At 38.3% G+C, this 17,879-nt stretch overlaps 1 protein-coding gene across 1 annotated transcript in view; it reads left to right on the top strand.

Annotated features, from left to right (window-relative positions):
• Positions 1 to 17,879, top strand: part of FMN2 (formin 2) — a gene marked incomplete at both ends in the record, with an annotated part of 156,227 nt that overhangs the window by 52,271 nt on the left and 86,077 nt on the right. Inside the window, 3 exons of the mRNA XM_084261664.1 lie at positions 1,185 to 2,917; positions 3,972 to 4,116; positions 15,559 to 15,646. Of these exons, the coding sequence (XP_084117790.1) occupies positions 1,185 to 2,917; positions 3,972 to 4,116; positions 15,559 to 15,646 (1,966 nt within the window). The remainder of the gene's footprint in view (positions 1 to 1,184; positions 2,918 to 3,971; positions 4,117 to 15,558; positions 15,647 to 17,879) is intronic.

The following is a 17,879-nucleotide window of genomic DNA, read 5'->3' on the forward strand; positions in this document are numbered from 1 at the left end:
TCTGAATATTTGAAAGATTTCCAATGAAGTAAACCTACAGTCTTATCCATAGCACTTATGATTTTATGAAAGGGAACAAAAAGGCACTAAATACTTGTTTTGCTGTAACCACTCGGGAAACCTGTTGTATAACAAACTTGCTTGAAGTGCTGAATAGAGTTCCAAATTTAAAGAGAAAGTACTGAAAAGTAAAGGCATGCAGATAGAAAATAGTAAGCACTTTACTAAAAAATTTTGTGCTGTAAAGTCATGTGTCTCATCTCCTGTCTGACTGTCCTCAATAAGCACAAACGATTGGTTTTGGACTAGGTTGCTGCTTTTGGTGGTACTTGATAAATGGATATCCCTATTAACTCTAGTGCAGTTTGTTACTGGTATTTATTTTAAAAAATAGGAATTACTGTGCCCTTTTAGGCTTATGGTCCCTCAGTGTATGGCAGGCAGGATCAGGAGCTTCAGAGACAGATAAAAGAAAATGTGGAAACTGTCAAATACAGAATAACCATTCCAGACAGGAAGCTTTTCTAACGTTACTCACTCTACTACATGACAGCCTCTGTTTCCAATTTTGGGTGGGAGAGAAGTTCTCCCTTGGTTTTGTCTGTTGTCTTTTCCTTCCCAAGCAAAGCACAATTACTCCGTTGCTGAGATTAGGTGGTTTTGAAAAGCGGACGTTTGTTATGTTCTGCATTCCTAATCTGTATTGTATCATTAAGGTGTATATTGAAACCCAGCGGTCAGTAGTATGTTGAGTCTGCTTTGCGTGGTGCATCCCTCTTGAAGAAACAACGTATTTCCAGTGAACAGAATAAAAGCCATGCAGTGCCCTTCCTACCGCCATGTCTGCATATCTGTGTGCGCACAAAAGCTTGCAGTACTTGTGCTCAGTGGTTGGTTGTTTTCTTGGTCAGAGAATGTAGGGAAGGCAGGGGCTGCTCCTTGTTTCTGCCAAAATACCATGGCAGTCTAAAACATGCTCGTTCAGATGAAGCTAGTTTCATACTGAAGTAAGTCATTCTTCTAAGCTACCTTCTTCCACTGTAAAATAGTTAGCCAAAATGATACCACTGGTTTGAAAGGCTTGTCTGAACCTCTGAAATACCAAGTTTATTGATCTAAATCTAATATTTTATATAGCAATGGATGTTATCTTTTTTATGCTTATTATTTATTTTCTTTCAAAGGATGATTTTGAGGTGAAATCTGAGGAGCGTGCCAGTGTCATCCAACAACTTGAGCAAACTATAGAGGATCTGAGGACCAAAATTGCAGAACTAGAGAAACAGTTCCCTGCTGCAGAGGTCCAGATTGCCGTGAGGGAGCAGGAAAATGAGCACACGCCTGCAGTCTGCAGTGAAGTCATCAGTGTAACTCTTCAAACAAACAAAGAGGAGACCGTACCCAGGACTGTGTCACAAGCAAGATCTGTACAAACATCACCAACGGAGGAATATTTACCACACACAATGCCTTCAGCCAGTGCACTGCTGCAGCCACGCCCCCCACCGCACTTAGAAGGGGGTAGAAGTGAAGGGCCAACTCAGAAATTGCCAGCTCTAGAACTACAGCCCACATTTTGTTCTGAAATCTCCTTAATTCTGTCACCGAAGCTAATCTCAGTGCCACTGGATGCAAGCCAACCCATACAGAGTACACCGCAGTCACCTCTTCCAGGATCCAAAGTTAATTTGTCCCTTGCATTTGAAGGAGAGACTGAAATGCCAGCTTCCCATCAGCCTCCTAGTACTGTCGATGTGACTTGCAGTGAACATCACCCTTCTTTGCCCCCAGAGTCCACATGTAGCTTTCCCCAATCACTGCCATCCACCCAACTGGCCACTGCCCTGTCTGGAGCACATGGGCCTTCCCCTGCCACTCCAATGTCCATGGCTGGAGTACCACCTCCCCCACCCCTGCCTGGCTCAGGACTCTCTCCTCCTGCTGGCTCAGCAGTGCCACACCTTGACCACTCTTTGCCTGGCATGATGATGCCACCCCAGCCGCCTCCTCCCCCACCTCTGCCAAGTGGGGAGATACCAATGCCACCTCCAGCCCCTCCTCTCCCATGTGCTGGAGTGCCACCACCACCTCCTCTACCACCACCTTTGCCTGGAGCAGGAGTCGCACCCCCTCTGCCCGGTTGGGGAATCCCACCACCACCACCTTTACCTGGAGTTAGCATCCCTCCCCCACCTCCTCCTCTGCCTGGGGCAGGACTGCCACCACCACCCCCACCTCTGCCTGTAGGGGGCACCCTGCCTCCACCGCCTCTGCCCGGTGCAGGTGTTCCCCCTCCACCACCTCTGCCTGGTGCAGGTATTCCCCCTCCACCACCTCCACCTCCCCTGCCTGGTGCAGGTGTCCCCCCTCCACCACCTCCACCACCTCTGCCTGGTGCAGGTGTCCCCCCTCCACCACCTCCACCTCCCCTGCCTGGTGCAGGTGTCCCCCCTCCACCACCTCCACCTCCCCTGCCTGGTGCAGGTGTCCCCCCTCCACCACCTCCACCTCCTCTGCCTGGTGCAGGTGTCCCCCCTCCACCACCTCCACCACCTCTGCCTGGTGCAGGTGTCCCCCCTCCACCTCCTCCACCACCTTTGCCTGGTGCTGTAGTCCCTCCTCCACCACCTTTGCCTGGTGCTGTAGTCCCTCCACCACCCCCTCCTTTGCCGGGTTTGGGGATGCCACCTCCAGCCCCACCACCTTTGCCTGGAGAAGCACCACCCCTTCCAGTGCCAGCCCAGGGCAGTAGCTACACAGCAGTACCACAGGGCTATGGGTTTCTTCCTCCACCATTACCATCTGGTTTATTTGCAATGGGGATGAATCAGGAGAAAGGGAGTAGGAAACATGTGATAGAGCCTTCACGGCCAATGAAGCCTCTTTACTGGACAAGAATTCAGCTCCACAGTAAAAGGTAAGTTGTGGAGTTGTGAAGAGAGTGACGTTTTCACTTTATGGCTGTCCTGATAGTGTTGTAAGTTATGAGCAAAAGTCTTTATTTGCTGTTAAGCTAGTCTTTGAGAGAACCTCACTGCAAACAGGGTTTTATTAGTAGCTGAATATGTAAATGGGGTGCCTGTTTTCTTTCAAGCGAACAAACTGAGTAGCTTTATTTCCAAATAAAAACTCTGAGGGCGGGGTTTTCAGCTGTCCTTTGGGGTTACATACCTCACCTTGATCAGAGATTCAGACTGACTGTAGGCCATTAAGTGTAGTGTGAGATGGTTTTTAAAATGTCATATTTGTGCTTCTCTCAACTTTCAAGATAGCCTTGGTCTCTCTTTGGAGCAGCTTCCAAGTTTTGGTGGAGTCTTCCCTCTAGATGAATGTATACTGAATACTTCTTATCCTTGTCTTTCCTTTCTCCAGTAAACCTAGAAATCCTTTTTTTCTTCTGCACCTTGTACACTCAGCAGGCAGATTCAACATGCAATCTCTTTGCATGGCAGCATAAAGTTATTCTGATAGCCTTTATGCTGGTATGACTTTGATAGTACTGTTGATGGCTTTTTCTTTGTTTGTATGAAAAGAAGCTTCCTCATTAATCTTTATGTCTTTGCATAGTGCTTGTAAAATGCTTCTGTTCTTATTAAACTATGAGTTTCTTCTTTTCAAGTTCTCACCACTGTCACACAGGTGGTCTGCAGATAACTGTTTCTCTGCAGATAGCAGATTTTTGCTTCTCTTTGTGTCCATGTCTGTACGTTTCATAGCCTATGTACAGTGTATTTATATTCATATGGATGTAAAGTGGGTAAATATAAATGAGCCTCATTTTTTTTATTGAGTGTGAGCAAAGAAGCAAATGGAGTATGTGGGAGAATCAACATTATATCTAATTCAAGCGCTACTAGCAGAGGTTAGGCAACAATTTTTAAATTGCTGCTGTATTTTATCTTCTTCATTCCTCCATTTATGACCTTATTTAGTTTGCCGTTGCCCTACATAGGTCTTTTGCTTAACTTTAGAGATTCTAGTGCTTCACTTGTGTGGGAAAAAATTGAAGAGCCTTCCATAGATTATCATGAGTTTGAAGAACTGTTTTCTAAAACAGCTGTTAAAGAGAGGAAGAAACCCATTTCGGACACCATTACAAAAACAAAGACTAAACAAGTGAGTACTCATTTAATTTCAGATCTTTTCTTGGCTTTTTTTAATGAAAACAGATTTTTGCATGCAGCTGAGATGAATTTTGCTGGGTGTGAAATTTTAATTGTATATATACACACACACTTATGTAGAAATATAAGAAAAAGAGAGAGTGTAGGATGGGTTTCAGAGCTGATGTGTTAGAAGATTTATTTTTTAATAAATTCTCAAGTATTTTTTTAAAAAATATAAGATTTATCCACTTAAAATTAGCAAAATTAAAACTAATTATGTGCATATATGATGCTTTGAAATTGATTGCACATGTGCAATGGGTAGTATATAAATTATTCTGATTAATTTTATAAATTACATAATGAGTTGCATAAGCGTTAATATGACTTCAGAGAAAAATTAAGTTTAAGAATCTAAAGCCTAGTGTTATACCAATCATAACAGTTATAAGTTTGTATTGTGTTTATATATATATGCATACAATAAATGACAAACACTGTTGGGAAAATTGAATGTTTATCAAACTGGTTTCTTGAAATGGAATGGTGTACAATAGAATAAAAATAGAAAACGTATTTTAAATATAGAAGTTTAAACCCTAGGTTAGGAGATTTAAATATGATCATTTATGTGACTATAGAGATGTAATCTTCTGGTATGAAAATAGAATCGTGGTGATATAAGTAACTTGCAATAAAACTTTTGGGCTATAGAGGAGAATGTTCTTCTGTAGAATCCTAAACAGCAGTTAAAGTTCTTGTTTTATCTTGTCTGGATTTTCTTGTACTTGATTCAAGACTAGGCTGTTTTTTCCATTGTCTTTTAACATACAAGTTAGGACTATTCAAGATTTTTTTCCACATTGGATTTACAGTAGTAGTACCCCTCAAAATCTCTATGCAGTAGATCTTATGCATGTATATGACCTCTCCACTTAGCAGTTCTGGAGTTCTTGCCCCACAGACACGCCTTGGTAAGCAATATAAACATGCAGGCATTCTTTACTCTGCTGGCAATCTGCTGCAGGCAACAGAACTGGTAGTGAAGTTAGGATGGTTATCCAAAGGTGTTGGAGAAAAATCTTATCTGAATGGATGGGAAGGGTAGGGCAGCTATTTGTGTACTTGTGTGCTGCACTTGAGTGTACTAACTGGGAGGAAAGGTAACAAACAGTATAGCTGCTACCTTGCTGTCCTGCACTAAATCTCCAAAGTCCAAGACCTTTGGTTGCCTTTCCTCCTTCTAGAAAAAGGCTGTTCTTAACTAAATCACTGTGATGGCTTTTTAAGTAAAGAAAAAAAATAGTGCAAAGGTCTACCTGATGCTGTGCCTATGAACTGTTTGTCCATTCACATTTCATGAGGTTTGGTGATGCAAATCTCTAAACAGAGGAACGATAACTGTTTAATTCTGTAACATAAACAGTGGTTAAAGGCAGACAGCATTTATGAATAAACACTGGATGTGGATTTTAATTCTAAGAGTATTTATTTTCCTGCAATGACAAAAATTTAGTTGCATTGTCAATAAGTAAATGTAGATACAGCTAAAAGAAAATGACTGGTTGTTCTTAAATCCTTTGAAAAAGAGCATGTTGTTTATGACAGAAATTTCCACACCAAAATTTAAGGCGCTCTAAGTAGGTGCCATCATCCAGAAAGAGCATTCCTGTGGACCATCTAAATTGTCAGAAGAGACTCTCCTGTATGTTTCTCTTCCTCTGTTGACCAAATGAATGTACTGCTCTCTGAAAGGAATTGCCTAACAGAGACGTCTGATTTATTAAACTGCAGTATCTGCTGGGGAAAAAAGATCAACCAAACAGATAATTGCAGGCTTTCATTAGAACTACAATTTGAGCTATTGTCTGTTGCAAAAGTCCAAGTTAACCATTCATGCGTGCAAATCCAGTTTGGGTTTTTCCTAGTAGTGCCATGAGACAACTGAAGTAGAGCAGCTTCACAAATGTATTCTGCGTACACCCTCTCAGCAGTTTGGAATGCAGGCCTTCGTTTTTTAAATTCTCTTCAATTTATACAGCAGTAAACACTTGGGTAATGAAGTCCATCCATGTTTAGCAGAAGAAACAGTTATTTGAGGAAAGCATGGCTGTAATTCCACAAATATGTTTTTATAGGAAGCACCAAATGCTGTTTAAGTGGTTACTGACTTACATGGCTTCTATGATAGTTACGGGTGTTGTAAAGATCTTACAAATGGTGTTTCTGTAGTGATTTTTACAGCGACGTGTTATGCAAAGCAGATGTGTTCTGTCACCTGTTGAGCTACGGAGAAGCATTATACAGAGAGAACCAGGACCCACTAAGCTCACTCTGCTGCTTTCCAGAAACACCTCTAGTCTGGCAATTGGTTTTCCTCCTTGCATTGGTGTGGGTGCGCTGAGCAGATATATTGCTAAGATGGATTTGATGTAAAATACTAGCTTCACTGGAAATAGTAGTCAGGAAAAAATGCCCAGATAACTTTCAAATGCATAAAATATTTGATACTTTATATAAACATCTGATTTTAATAAAATGATGTTTTTATTGTCAGCTGAAATAAAAATATATTTAGAGAGGGGGCCACATAGCAGGGGAGGGAGGGAAATTCTAGTTAATATGAGGAAAAACTTGATAGTTTTGAGATGGTTTAGTGAGTGAAAGATTAATTATTTTGGAGTCTGGTTCTATTGTGCATTCTGCACTCGGAGATCTTTATGCTATATACCAAAGAGTATATGCATATGTTTGCTTGTGTCTGTATATAGATATGCATAATTATTTCTAATAATACCTGTTTTTAAGTGGTAAAGTTATCTATATTCTTGTGGATTGTTTTAGGGTTGGTTTGGGTTTTGGTTTTTTTTTTTTGTAGTTGACAGTTGGGTGAATTTCACCCTACCCAAATATTGGTTCTAATTGTTTTTTCCTTGGAATGATCATCAGCAAATAACTTACTGCAGTATAAATCAAGAATACTTTAAAAAAGTGACTATTACATCTAGCACTGAATAAAGGCCATGTTAAAAATCCCTTCCAGAACTTTAAAACAAGAGAAGAAATTAAGTGTTAATATTTGTAAATGCAGCTGATTTTATTCTTACCGTCCCTCATTTGGTACTACGGTAAAAGCTGTGATTTATTTTGCTCTGTTAATACGTATATGTCAAATTCTCAGCTGCTGTAAATGTGTGCAGGCTCATTCAATGAGAATGCCTACTAAATCTTCAAAGAAAGACCTTTATGGGCTATATTATAGGTGGGGCTGCCATTGCTACCTATTAAAGTGGTCTGGCTTTCATTATAAGTCCCCGTTGTTATAGCTTTGCCAAAATTTAGCTCTTTAGGCTGCAAGTTTTGTTGGGTTGGGTCATCCCCATTCCTCCCCACCCCACACCCTGGGTGTCTCATTCATTTTGCCAATGTTAAGGAAAAAAAAACCTAAGTCTGGTTTTACTCATGTCCACATAGTTTCATAGACTCGAAATATGGAAAAATCATATCATATGCATGTCTTGTTAGTTGTACGAAGGGTTTCTTAAATTTTGCCCCTCTACTGGCTATATCTCGGGTCCTGTGGCTCAGGAGACACTTCAGGTATAATGCTGAAAATTTTTCCCTAACCTTATACCAGTGGGTTGGAAAACGGGAGCCAAGAGGAAAAGCAAGATTAAGATGAATCTGGGGAGAGAGTGAAAAACTAAGGAGATCTGACAGGTGGAAAAGGAAATATAGGCTATAATAGGTCTGATTCTGTGTCACCTCTTATTGCATCTAAAGTAATTTCTCTCCAAAACTCTTACGAGCTTGGGTTATTCTTGACCTGGATGTTTCTGTCAGCAAATAGGGGATCTCATCAAACCCACAGTGTTTGACCCAAGCAAAGACTGAAAACACCCTTGGAGTGTCTTGTTCAGCCGTGTCTCATAGTTACAGTATTAGTTTTGCTTATATGACTGGACAGTATTTTCATAGAATCCTTTCGGTAGCAAGCATGGACTGTGTGGAAGGAGTGCAGTTCATGAGTACGTAGGAGATGAGGCTGTTACGAGTGAAAAATGCTTTTATCAGTTGTTGCAGGACTTAAAAATCATGTAATTAGTTAAGCAGGAAGAAAAAGGATAGCCTCATGATTAAGGACACCTACTCAAGAATGACAGTAAATCTAATAGTAAAAATTTACTTATGGGGAATATTGGCCAGTGTGCACTGAATGGTTCAGTGGGAAAATGGTATATAATAGGAAAATCTTGATAAATATATGGAAGGACTGAGCTGACTTTCCTATAGATGGAAATGGAAAGCCATAGATGGCTTTCCTAACTTTTAAACAGTCATCTTAGAAGCCTTACTGATAATCCTCTAACTGTATTTTTGGAAAATAGTATACATGCAATTGCAATGAACTTTTCAAGAGCAGACCATGTGTTTATAATCTCTCATGTAAACGAAATAAAAATGTTAAAGATATTCTTATATGGAAAATCCACTATTAATCTATTGACATTAAGATTCTAATCTCCCCTTTCCACCCCAGAATATAAATAATAGGTTACTAAAGTTTCATTCTGTTTCAAAAGCCTTAGATGCAAACAAGATGTATCGATAAAACTGTTAAGTTAATGATTTCAGCATTTTTGAATTTTTAAGTTAAACATAAAGAGCTATGGTAATAGAATACCCCTAGAAATAAAATGCCACATAAAATAAGTATAAATTGGTAAATAAGGTAAATGCTATATTGAGTTAACAGATAAAAGATTATTCATGTTTATTCATTAACAAGGAATGACATAAAAGGATAAATAATTTTCTGAGAAGGAGAGTTTATTACAGCGGAGGCACTGTCTTATGGGGCTTTCTGTATCCCCACTTAGTGATCTACTTACTACCTGTGTCAGTGGTGCAACTGTGAGTTGTGATTTTATGTACTCTCCATAGATACAGTTGGGGTGCTGCTGCCCCCGCAGATGGGGATTTTAGAGGACTTGACTGATGTATCATTTTTATTCATACAAGCAAATAGTAATGTCACAAAGGTTACTTAAATTAATAAATAAGTCTCACTTTTTTGTCTTGTGAGAGTAATTTCTTTCATGAGATGCTAATTGTGGTTTAACCCCAGCCAGTAACTAAGCACCACACAACCACTTGTTTACCTCCCCTTCTCCCAAGGGGATGAGGAGGAGAATGGAGAAAAAAACCACCCTCATGGGTTGAGATAGAGAGCTTAATATGATAAAAAAGGAAGAGAATATGAACAGAAGAATAAAAATAGTGATATCATTTGCTTAAATTGAATTGTTTGCCACCTGTGAAAAAAACCAACCCTGTACCCAGTCTGGTTTTGAGCAGCAAGCCCACCTTCTGGCAGCCTCCCCAGTTACACCCAGGGCATGATGCTACATGGTAGGGAAAATCTGTCTGGCCAGTCTGGGCCAGCTGTCCTTGCTGGGCTCTCCCAGCTGCTTGTGCTCCTGGCAGGGTGTGAGAAGCTGAAATGTCCTTAGTGTAAGCATTACAACTACTAAGCAACAACTAAAAATGTGTTATCAACAGTATTCTCATCCAAAAGCCAGATCACAGAACTGTACCAACTAGTAGAAAGAAAATTAACTGTCCCGTCTGAAACCATTACAATGCTGTATGAATGTGATCTGCTTTTACCTCTCATTCTCTGCTTTACATGGCTTATTGCATGTTTTCTTGGTATATTATTTTTCTTGTGTCTACAAGGTTCTCATTTTTGCAAACACAACTTTACCTGATTGCATCTATATATATTTCTACCTGTTCAGGCTTCCCAGGTTGGTGCATGCATTTCTCATTTCTTGTTTCCTTCCTGCTTTCTTTTCTTCAGATCATAGATTTGCAAGTTTAAAAACAAACATATGGGCTTGGTATCTGAAAATTTTACAAACTCATCTTGTAGCCTGAGAGCTCTGCAGGTTTCTCTGTTTTGTACGTGTCCACACTAGCACTGAAAAAAGTGCTGCTGTACTGGCCTGTTTTAGATGCTGTTGCTACTTACAGACTCTGTATGGGCAAAAAAGTTTATGTTCATCTCTTAACCAGAGGAGCTCTGTAGTGTCTGATTATGGCTTCATTGTGTTTCTCTGTTGGTCAGTCACCTCTTGAGGAATATAATGCTTATCCAAATTACTACTGTATATCTGAATCTAAAAAGTGTAATTATATCTCATGTTAGAAGTGAGGAATATTAACTGAGGCAGCAATCTTAGTAAAAAGTTACTTCTGCAGGAATAGTTTTATTATTCATTTTAAACACCACTGTTTTAGCGATAAAGCAGCATAAAAGGGCATGAACTATTTCTCATCTGTTGTCAAAAGCTTTATTTATGAAAGCACAGTAGAATAATAGATAAAATTAATGAAAAGTAAATATTATGTTTAATCTTTACCCTCAAACATAAAGTTATGGCATTTATAAACTGGTAGACATGGCTGCTTGAGTGAGCTAATATGCATAACACGTCAGCAGCTTGCATCTAGAAATACATGAAAAAAGAGAGTTTTGAAGCCTTAGATTACAAGAATCTTCAGTTGGTAAAGTAACCAGTTTACAGATGGGATTCTAGGTTTAATTAGAGTAGTAGATGGAGAGATGATCAAAATTACATTTTATGATTGATGTTTTATGGTAAAAGTTGAGGTCACTTTAATAGTTATGTGCTGTTGGCAAAGATATGCTCCTAGATATCCAGGACTGGGTGTTGGTTTTGGGGGTTTGTTTCTTTTTTGTGGGTATAAAACATAAATGTCTGATCTCCTCTTCTACCAAGATGACTTTGCTACTTGAAGTAGTCCCTATTCCCCCACCCGCCCAATTGCTACCACTAGCCAGATGTCACTTCTAGATTTGCCTTTAAAAAAACCCAACCCAAAACCACCACACAAAACCCCCCACTCATAAGACCATAACATCATTCTATGATATGTATAAGAAATCCAGGCTATATATGTGAAAGGTATGATGGATCTATTTCTGTGATTGTGATTTTACATTTGGAATAGAGTTGAACCCACAGGAAAGATCTATTGTCACAGCACATTGACTGCATCACTGCCCTTATCCTGCCTCATAACATCTTGTTTTAAACTTCCAGGATTCTACATCTTCTCTGCAAACAGGCCTTTGTACAGTAGAGTTTCCTGCATGTGACTCTTACTAACGTATAGTAGTTTTTCTTAATCAGTGGGAGCTTTGGGATAATTTTGCTTAATGCTGGCAGTCAAAATCAGAAGCAGAGAACAAGAGTCATTGCAAAATTTCATGCATTAACTAAATATTATTCAGAGGAATGGGAATCTTCTTTCTTTCTTTTTTTTTTTTTGTATTGGGGTTCTCATCAAACACATACCTTGCATTACCTTACACTAAATACCTCTTTGACTGTTTTTTGCTTGTGTTAAGCAGAAACAAATTTGGCACGTAGTTTGTTTACTGCTTAACAATGAGGACCACTCAACAATTAGAAAGTTTGTCCTAGACTTCAGGCTGCAGATAACATCTCTAGCTCCCTTTTATTTTATTTTTTTTTAATTTGTTAAAAGCAGAGTTCCAGAATCCAACCTAAAAAGGAGCTGTGTATTGTGTCTGAGGCTTTAGATCTTGTAGAGATTGGATTTATCAACCTTTTGTTGTTCCGCCTTTAAATGGCGTCACTTGTCTGTAGCCTGTAGGCCTAGACTGTGCAGCTGATTTATTTTACTGTTTTATTTTTAAATGTGGGAATTGCTTTAGGCACTTATGCTAATATTCATACTTTCTGAATTAGTGTTGTATTGTTACAGCCATTCTGTTGGAGGAAACTATAGTATGCATGCAATTGACTGAAATGGGAATGAAATGGGTAATAAAGGTTAGTATAAAAGTCGACATAAAGCTTACATTTTAAATAAAGCCAGACAAGCCTGGTGGCTACTACATGAAAATATTTTGTCTGCTGCTGGTTCTGCACCTATTCACCTGACAGTTGTGCCCTTCAGTACTCTTTCGATGTCATTGAGGTGCAGAATTTTCACAGTGAGCACTGGAATAGGCTGCCCGGGGGGGTTGTGGAGTCTCCATCTCCGGAGATGTTCAAGACCTGTCTGGATGCCTACCTGTGTGACCTGGCCTAGGGAACCTGCTTTGGCAGGGGTCTGGACTCTATGATCTCCAACCCCTAAAATTTGTGAATCTGAGTTTTAGCAGCAAAGCCAACCTTTTCTTCATTGGGACACTGCTTCCTCAACCCCCACACTCCTCCTCCATCTGATGACTGACAAAATGTGTCACTCAGTGAAAGATTATTTTCTTGTCTTTCCAGTCGCTTTCAGAAAAAGCAGTTCCTTTTTTCCTGCTATCTTTTGGGCCAGATTTCTTTTAGAGCACAGGGCGTGGAGGGATTTACTAGGCCATTAAGTCTGGCCCTAGAAGGTTGCCCCGTAAGAAAATTATGTTTTAGTCTGCATCATAATGACATAGTTAATTTATTTGGTTCTTTTCCTCTAGTTTGGGTCCCCTTGCGGTATTTGTAGATCTGAGCTTGGTAGGTCTCTGAGCTTTAGATTGCTGATGGGTGGTAGAAACAGAGTGTTCACACTTTGAAGCAAATAAAGTAGCATATGGGTGCTGACACCATTAGAAGTGGGAGAGTCCTGAGAACAGACTCCAACTCATACTTTCTCTTTGAGTTTCCAAGAGAGAACACTGTAGCTCTGTTTTCTCTGGAAGGGTCCAGTTGGGGTCCCTCCCTTGGTTCTAGTTAGGTTCACACCTGAATATTTGTTTTACCCTGTTTTCTTCTTTTGTGTTTCTTTTGTTTTATGCCTGGCCAACGTAGTATCCAGCATCAGTTCCATTTCTACTTTGTTTTCCAGAATGTGACAAGAAATGTATGTGCATATTCCAGATGAGCTCTTGCCACTTTGTGTGACTGCTATTATTTTCTTACAGGATTTTTGGATTGGGTTTGCGTTAATTTTTATTTAACTTCTTTTTTTTTTTTTGGTCAGCTTTGGGATAGTTCTCTTTTTCAAAATAAAGGCAACAAGAGACTCCAGCTGTGCGTTGATGACAGCAGCAAGCTTAAAGTCATTTTGTTATTCAGAGATGTTTCAGACCTGAGCAAAAGTAACAATGGTGAAGGCTGGGATCAACAGCTCCCCCAGCATCTTCGATGCTGAATTCAGCCTTGTCTGTGTTGTTGGAGGGAATGACTCTAAGGAGAAGTTTTTGAATTGTTGTTATGTAACATATCACTTTGTTTCTTTGTGTTCCTCTGCCTTTTCTGGAAATATGGTTTTCCAGTTAACTGGAATACCAGTTAAAGAGCTTCTGGGTTTTTTGGTTTTTAAAATTTTGTATCTGGTTGTTTTTTTGTTTTGGTTTTCTTCCTTTTTCTGATAGAATGCAAGATGCTTGTTTGGTTGTTAGAGTTGTATGTTGTAACGCAGTTGTTGGAAAGAATTGACCCACACATTGGTTTGTTTCTGTAAACCTTTCGTGCTGCAAAAAAGTAAATAGATAATAGCTTCTTTTTACAATAAGAGAATTTCATATTATTTATGCCAGATTTAACTCAGTTCCAGGCTTAAATGAGATTTATGTTGCATTCAAAAAACATTTAGCGTGATTAAAGTTTATTAGAAGGATAGTGTGGGATATCCTAGTTGTATTTTTCTGAACTACATTACTTTTCCCTTTCAAGAAAACCTGTCTATCATATCCTATTTCACTCCATTTGACTTTAATTTTAAATTTCTAATAATCTATTACATGGATTATAGAATTGCATAAGAATTTATTGCTAATTTCTCACAGATTATGTCAATACCTATGACTTGAATTTAGGTCTTCAACCTTGTGAACAATAGTTATGGCATAGTTGGCTTCTAATGTTAAAATTTCCAGCTGAAATTTTAACATTAGTTACTGTTTTAATTAACTAGTAGAATGCTGTATTTTTACTTCACTGTAACTAGTTAGGGATCCAAGAGGAGAGGAGAGTGAAACACCTTCATAATGGATGGTTATGAAGGTTTTGGGGCGGGGGGTGGTGGAATAAAGAAGAAATTAATTGGCTGGCCAGCCACATCCTCAGAAAAAATTATACTGCAAGTGCCACGAGTTTCTCAGTTTTCCTTTTCCAAGCAGTCCCAGTGGCAGAGTTCTCGGTCTCTGGCTTTTAGTATTTCTCTTCAGCTACTCCTCAAATGTCAACATAGAAACCTGTGTCTGAGAACTACAGTGAATCGAAGTTGGCTGCAGGGCAAATGTCTTGTGGGCACTTTTATGGTTTTTTCAAGACATGAATCGGATCATGACGTTCTTTACTCTGGCTAATTAATTCTAGTTTTTATAATCTTATTTCTGTGAATCAGTTTCTAAATAATTTTGCTGGTGGGGCCATAGGTGATACAGCACCTTGGTGCTAAGATAGGAACTGTGTAACTTAAAAAAATACATATATGCTTCCTGACTGAATAGTAAAAAGAACTTGAACTTACAGTTCCAATTATCTGGCTTTTCTTCTTTCCCCCAAGTGATTTGCAAAGGTTTTCTTCATTGTGTTTAGTATGGTGTAAAGCTCGCCCACCTGAATAGATTAAATATTAACCTCTTTCATCTATGTAATGGCTGTAGCCCTGCATTGAAAAGTATTTCATCTAGATTCATGTCCCTTTACCGATAAGGGTCCTTTCCTAGCTTTGCTTGCTTCTCATACCAATGATATAAAATTTACGGCAAGTTGAATTCAAACAGCTTAGAGCCTTGTGGAAGACAATCTGTGAATTACTTCTTGCTTTTATGCTTGCAAAGCAAATATGTACAAAATTGTATTTTATTGGCTAATTTGGACACCCTCAAGCAAGTGGTTTTGATGGCTTGATTTTTATTTTTTGTATATTTTAAAAACAAAAAAGCTTTGAGACCTTTTTCTCTAAAAGTGATCAAAGAAAATCCCAATATGTACGTGGTTATTTTTCATTTTAAATAAAATTCATATTGGCGTCTACTACGTCAAACATTCAAATAAAATACAAATTCTCACAGTTTTAGCTTACATCAAAGATGGAAATCATTGTGTGGTTTTGGAAACCAAAGCGATTCCAAGATAGACACAGTTGGAATTTTTTTTATATGACAGCCTGTTTCATACACTTAGTAACATCAGTGAGAAGTTGAAAGTGTGCATCCTAATGAAGTAGGAAGTCTGGGGGAACTTTTATAGTGGTTCTTTTAGGATTATGATTCAGCTAGGTGACATAGGTACTTAACTTGTGATGGATTTATGCAGTGGAAGCAAACTTCAATAAAATTATTCATTTTTAGATGTCTGTATATATACTACAAGGTATTAATTTTTGAGTATTTTATTTGTGCAAAATATCTTGACATTTTACTGCAAATTAATACTAATAGTTGAATTTCTTTTCACAGGTTGTCAAGTTGTTAAGTAACAAAAGATCTCAAGCTGTTGGGATATTAATGTCTAGCCTACATTTGGACATGAAGGACATCCAGCACGGTAAGAGAAATAAGTATTGTTGATTCTAGCTCAGATTACAAAATTAATAATCTAGAAATGGTAATTATTTCTATCTTTTGGTATGTGAAATAAATTAATAAGATGTCTTTTTTTACACTCTCTTTATCTGAAAATAGCTTGTTTATTATCCCCCTTCTACTAACGTATTATTTTGTCCTGTATAGAAAAAAACCTGAAATTGCGATCTATAGCTTTTGGCGTCAGTTATCTGTGATATAAAGTATAAGCATTTTGATGCTGATCTTTCAGAGGAAGAAAGTGTGATGTGATGTTTATTTTAATTCGGATAGCTTCAGGACATGTCCAGAAAAATTAATTATAACATTTAATTAATTTGCTATATAAAATAGTTCCTATATTTGGGTTAGCACAAACTCTGGAGTTCTTTCATCTTCAACAGCATTTTTTTATAAAGCGAGTTCTTTTGGGGGAGTGCAATACTTTTCACATTTATGCTAAGAGACAGTAGTGCAAAAAGGTGAAAAGTGGAATTGCATTTATATTCAGAGCATCCCTTATGTTTCCCAAAGGCTTTGACCAGATTTGAAGCAGATTGAATTATCCTGTGAAGTGCCAGCCTATCTATTAAATAAATGTGGTTTCAAGTATAACACAGACTTCATAAATCACAAAAACATCTTGTGAACTTTCTAGGCTACATATTTACAGCCGTGCATTCAGTTTACTATGATTTGCTTATTTTGTAAAATTATTCATAAATAGAACAAATTTCAGAGCGTTCTGTCAGCTAGTGAGTAACTCTTAATCACAGTTTTAAGTTTTTATTAAACTGTTTTGATGGTTACTAGACTTCCTCAAGCTGAAGCACTTAAGATGGTAGTCATAGAGCAAGGCGCCAGTACTGGCGCCAAGAAGTACTTGGTATTTCCAAAGCTGGCAGATGTAGTTCAGTTAAGTCATAGAGCAAAATCTGAAAACAATGATATGGTCCTTTCCTTCAGTCAAATATTCAACTTGGTTTCAGTTAATAATGAGAACCTTATGAACAAAGGAGTCCGCCTAACATCTGTGTCTGTGGTAAAGCCAACACAAGTTCATTGAAAATTTGCTTGCTTAACATGCAACACTAACAATAACATGGCATGAATGTCAGTAGTTGAAGGGGTCAAACAATATTATGCTTAACCTTTATCCTATTACAATATTAAGCACACATGATCATCTGAGAGCTGTGTACGGATTTTGTATATTCCGCTTTCAATAGCTGTTTTCTAAAACCAAAAGCCTTTGCAAAAGGGAATTTAGTAGTGCTGTTATCCCCTTGCTGTTCAGAAGTGATTGAACAAACATGGGAGAACTTTCATCTGATGGGGGAATTTGGGGAATGGTTGGAAGATCCTGGTATTCAAAATGTTTGCATTTTGTGGGTTTTTTCTTGGGCTTTTTTTTTTTTTTTTTTTTTGTGGTGCTTTAAAGAATATAAAATAGTATGGAGGAAAAGTGAGGATCGGGAAAGAAATTTGCATGATGGGGACAAGGAAAATCTCACCAAAAAAAAGTTTGGCATCCATCACTCTGTGTTTAGTTCTTGCACAGGCTTCCTGGTTAGGTCAGTCAGAAATTCTAAAATACGAAGCCCAAGTATTTAGCTTCACCTTTATGTATACACTATTTTTACTTGCTTGTTACACCAGAAAGCTATAAAAGTAAAATATATATAAACCCCTTATCTGCTGCAATTTGAATATACCAACAAGAAGGTACTATCAAAACCTAAAATAATGTTAGATTGCCTGCATTAGCAAATCAGGCAGCTGATATGCTTGCATATTTATGCATTACAATATAAGATGTATGACCATATCTACAGCAAAAAAAAACCCCAAACCACCCATGATCAGTGTTCTTTGTCCCCTGGCCAGTTTTTTAGTGGTGGCCTTGAGTTTAATGTACAGTGACATGTACATTTACCCATATCTCACTCTGTACAACACAGACTGTTTTTACATAAATTTGAAACTTCCAACACTCAGACTTTCTGACAATTTGTGGTAGTAGGCAACTTTCTTTATATGTTTTCTTGTAAATATTCCCTGTATTACATATAAAGAATACCTGTGGGATGCGGTGTTTATGCAAATTTTAGAAGAATTGTTTTGTTTTGTTTTGTTTTCTGGCCATAGAAAAGCACCCAAAAGGAAGAGAAACTTTCAATGCAGTGTGGTATGCAGTCCATTTCTTGGTTTGCATG

Source organism: Gallinula chloropus (genome assembly GCF_964237585.1).
Source record: "Gallinula chloropus genome assembly, chromosome: 3".
In the NCBI taxonomy this organism is placed as follows: domain Eukaryota; kingdom Metazoa; phylum Chordata; class Aves; order Gruiformes; family Rallidae; genus Gallinula; species Gallinula chloropus.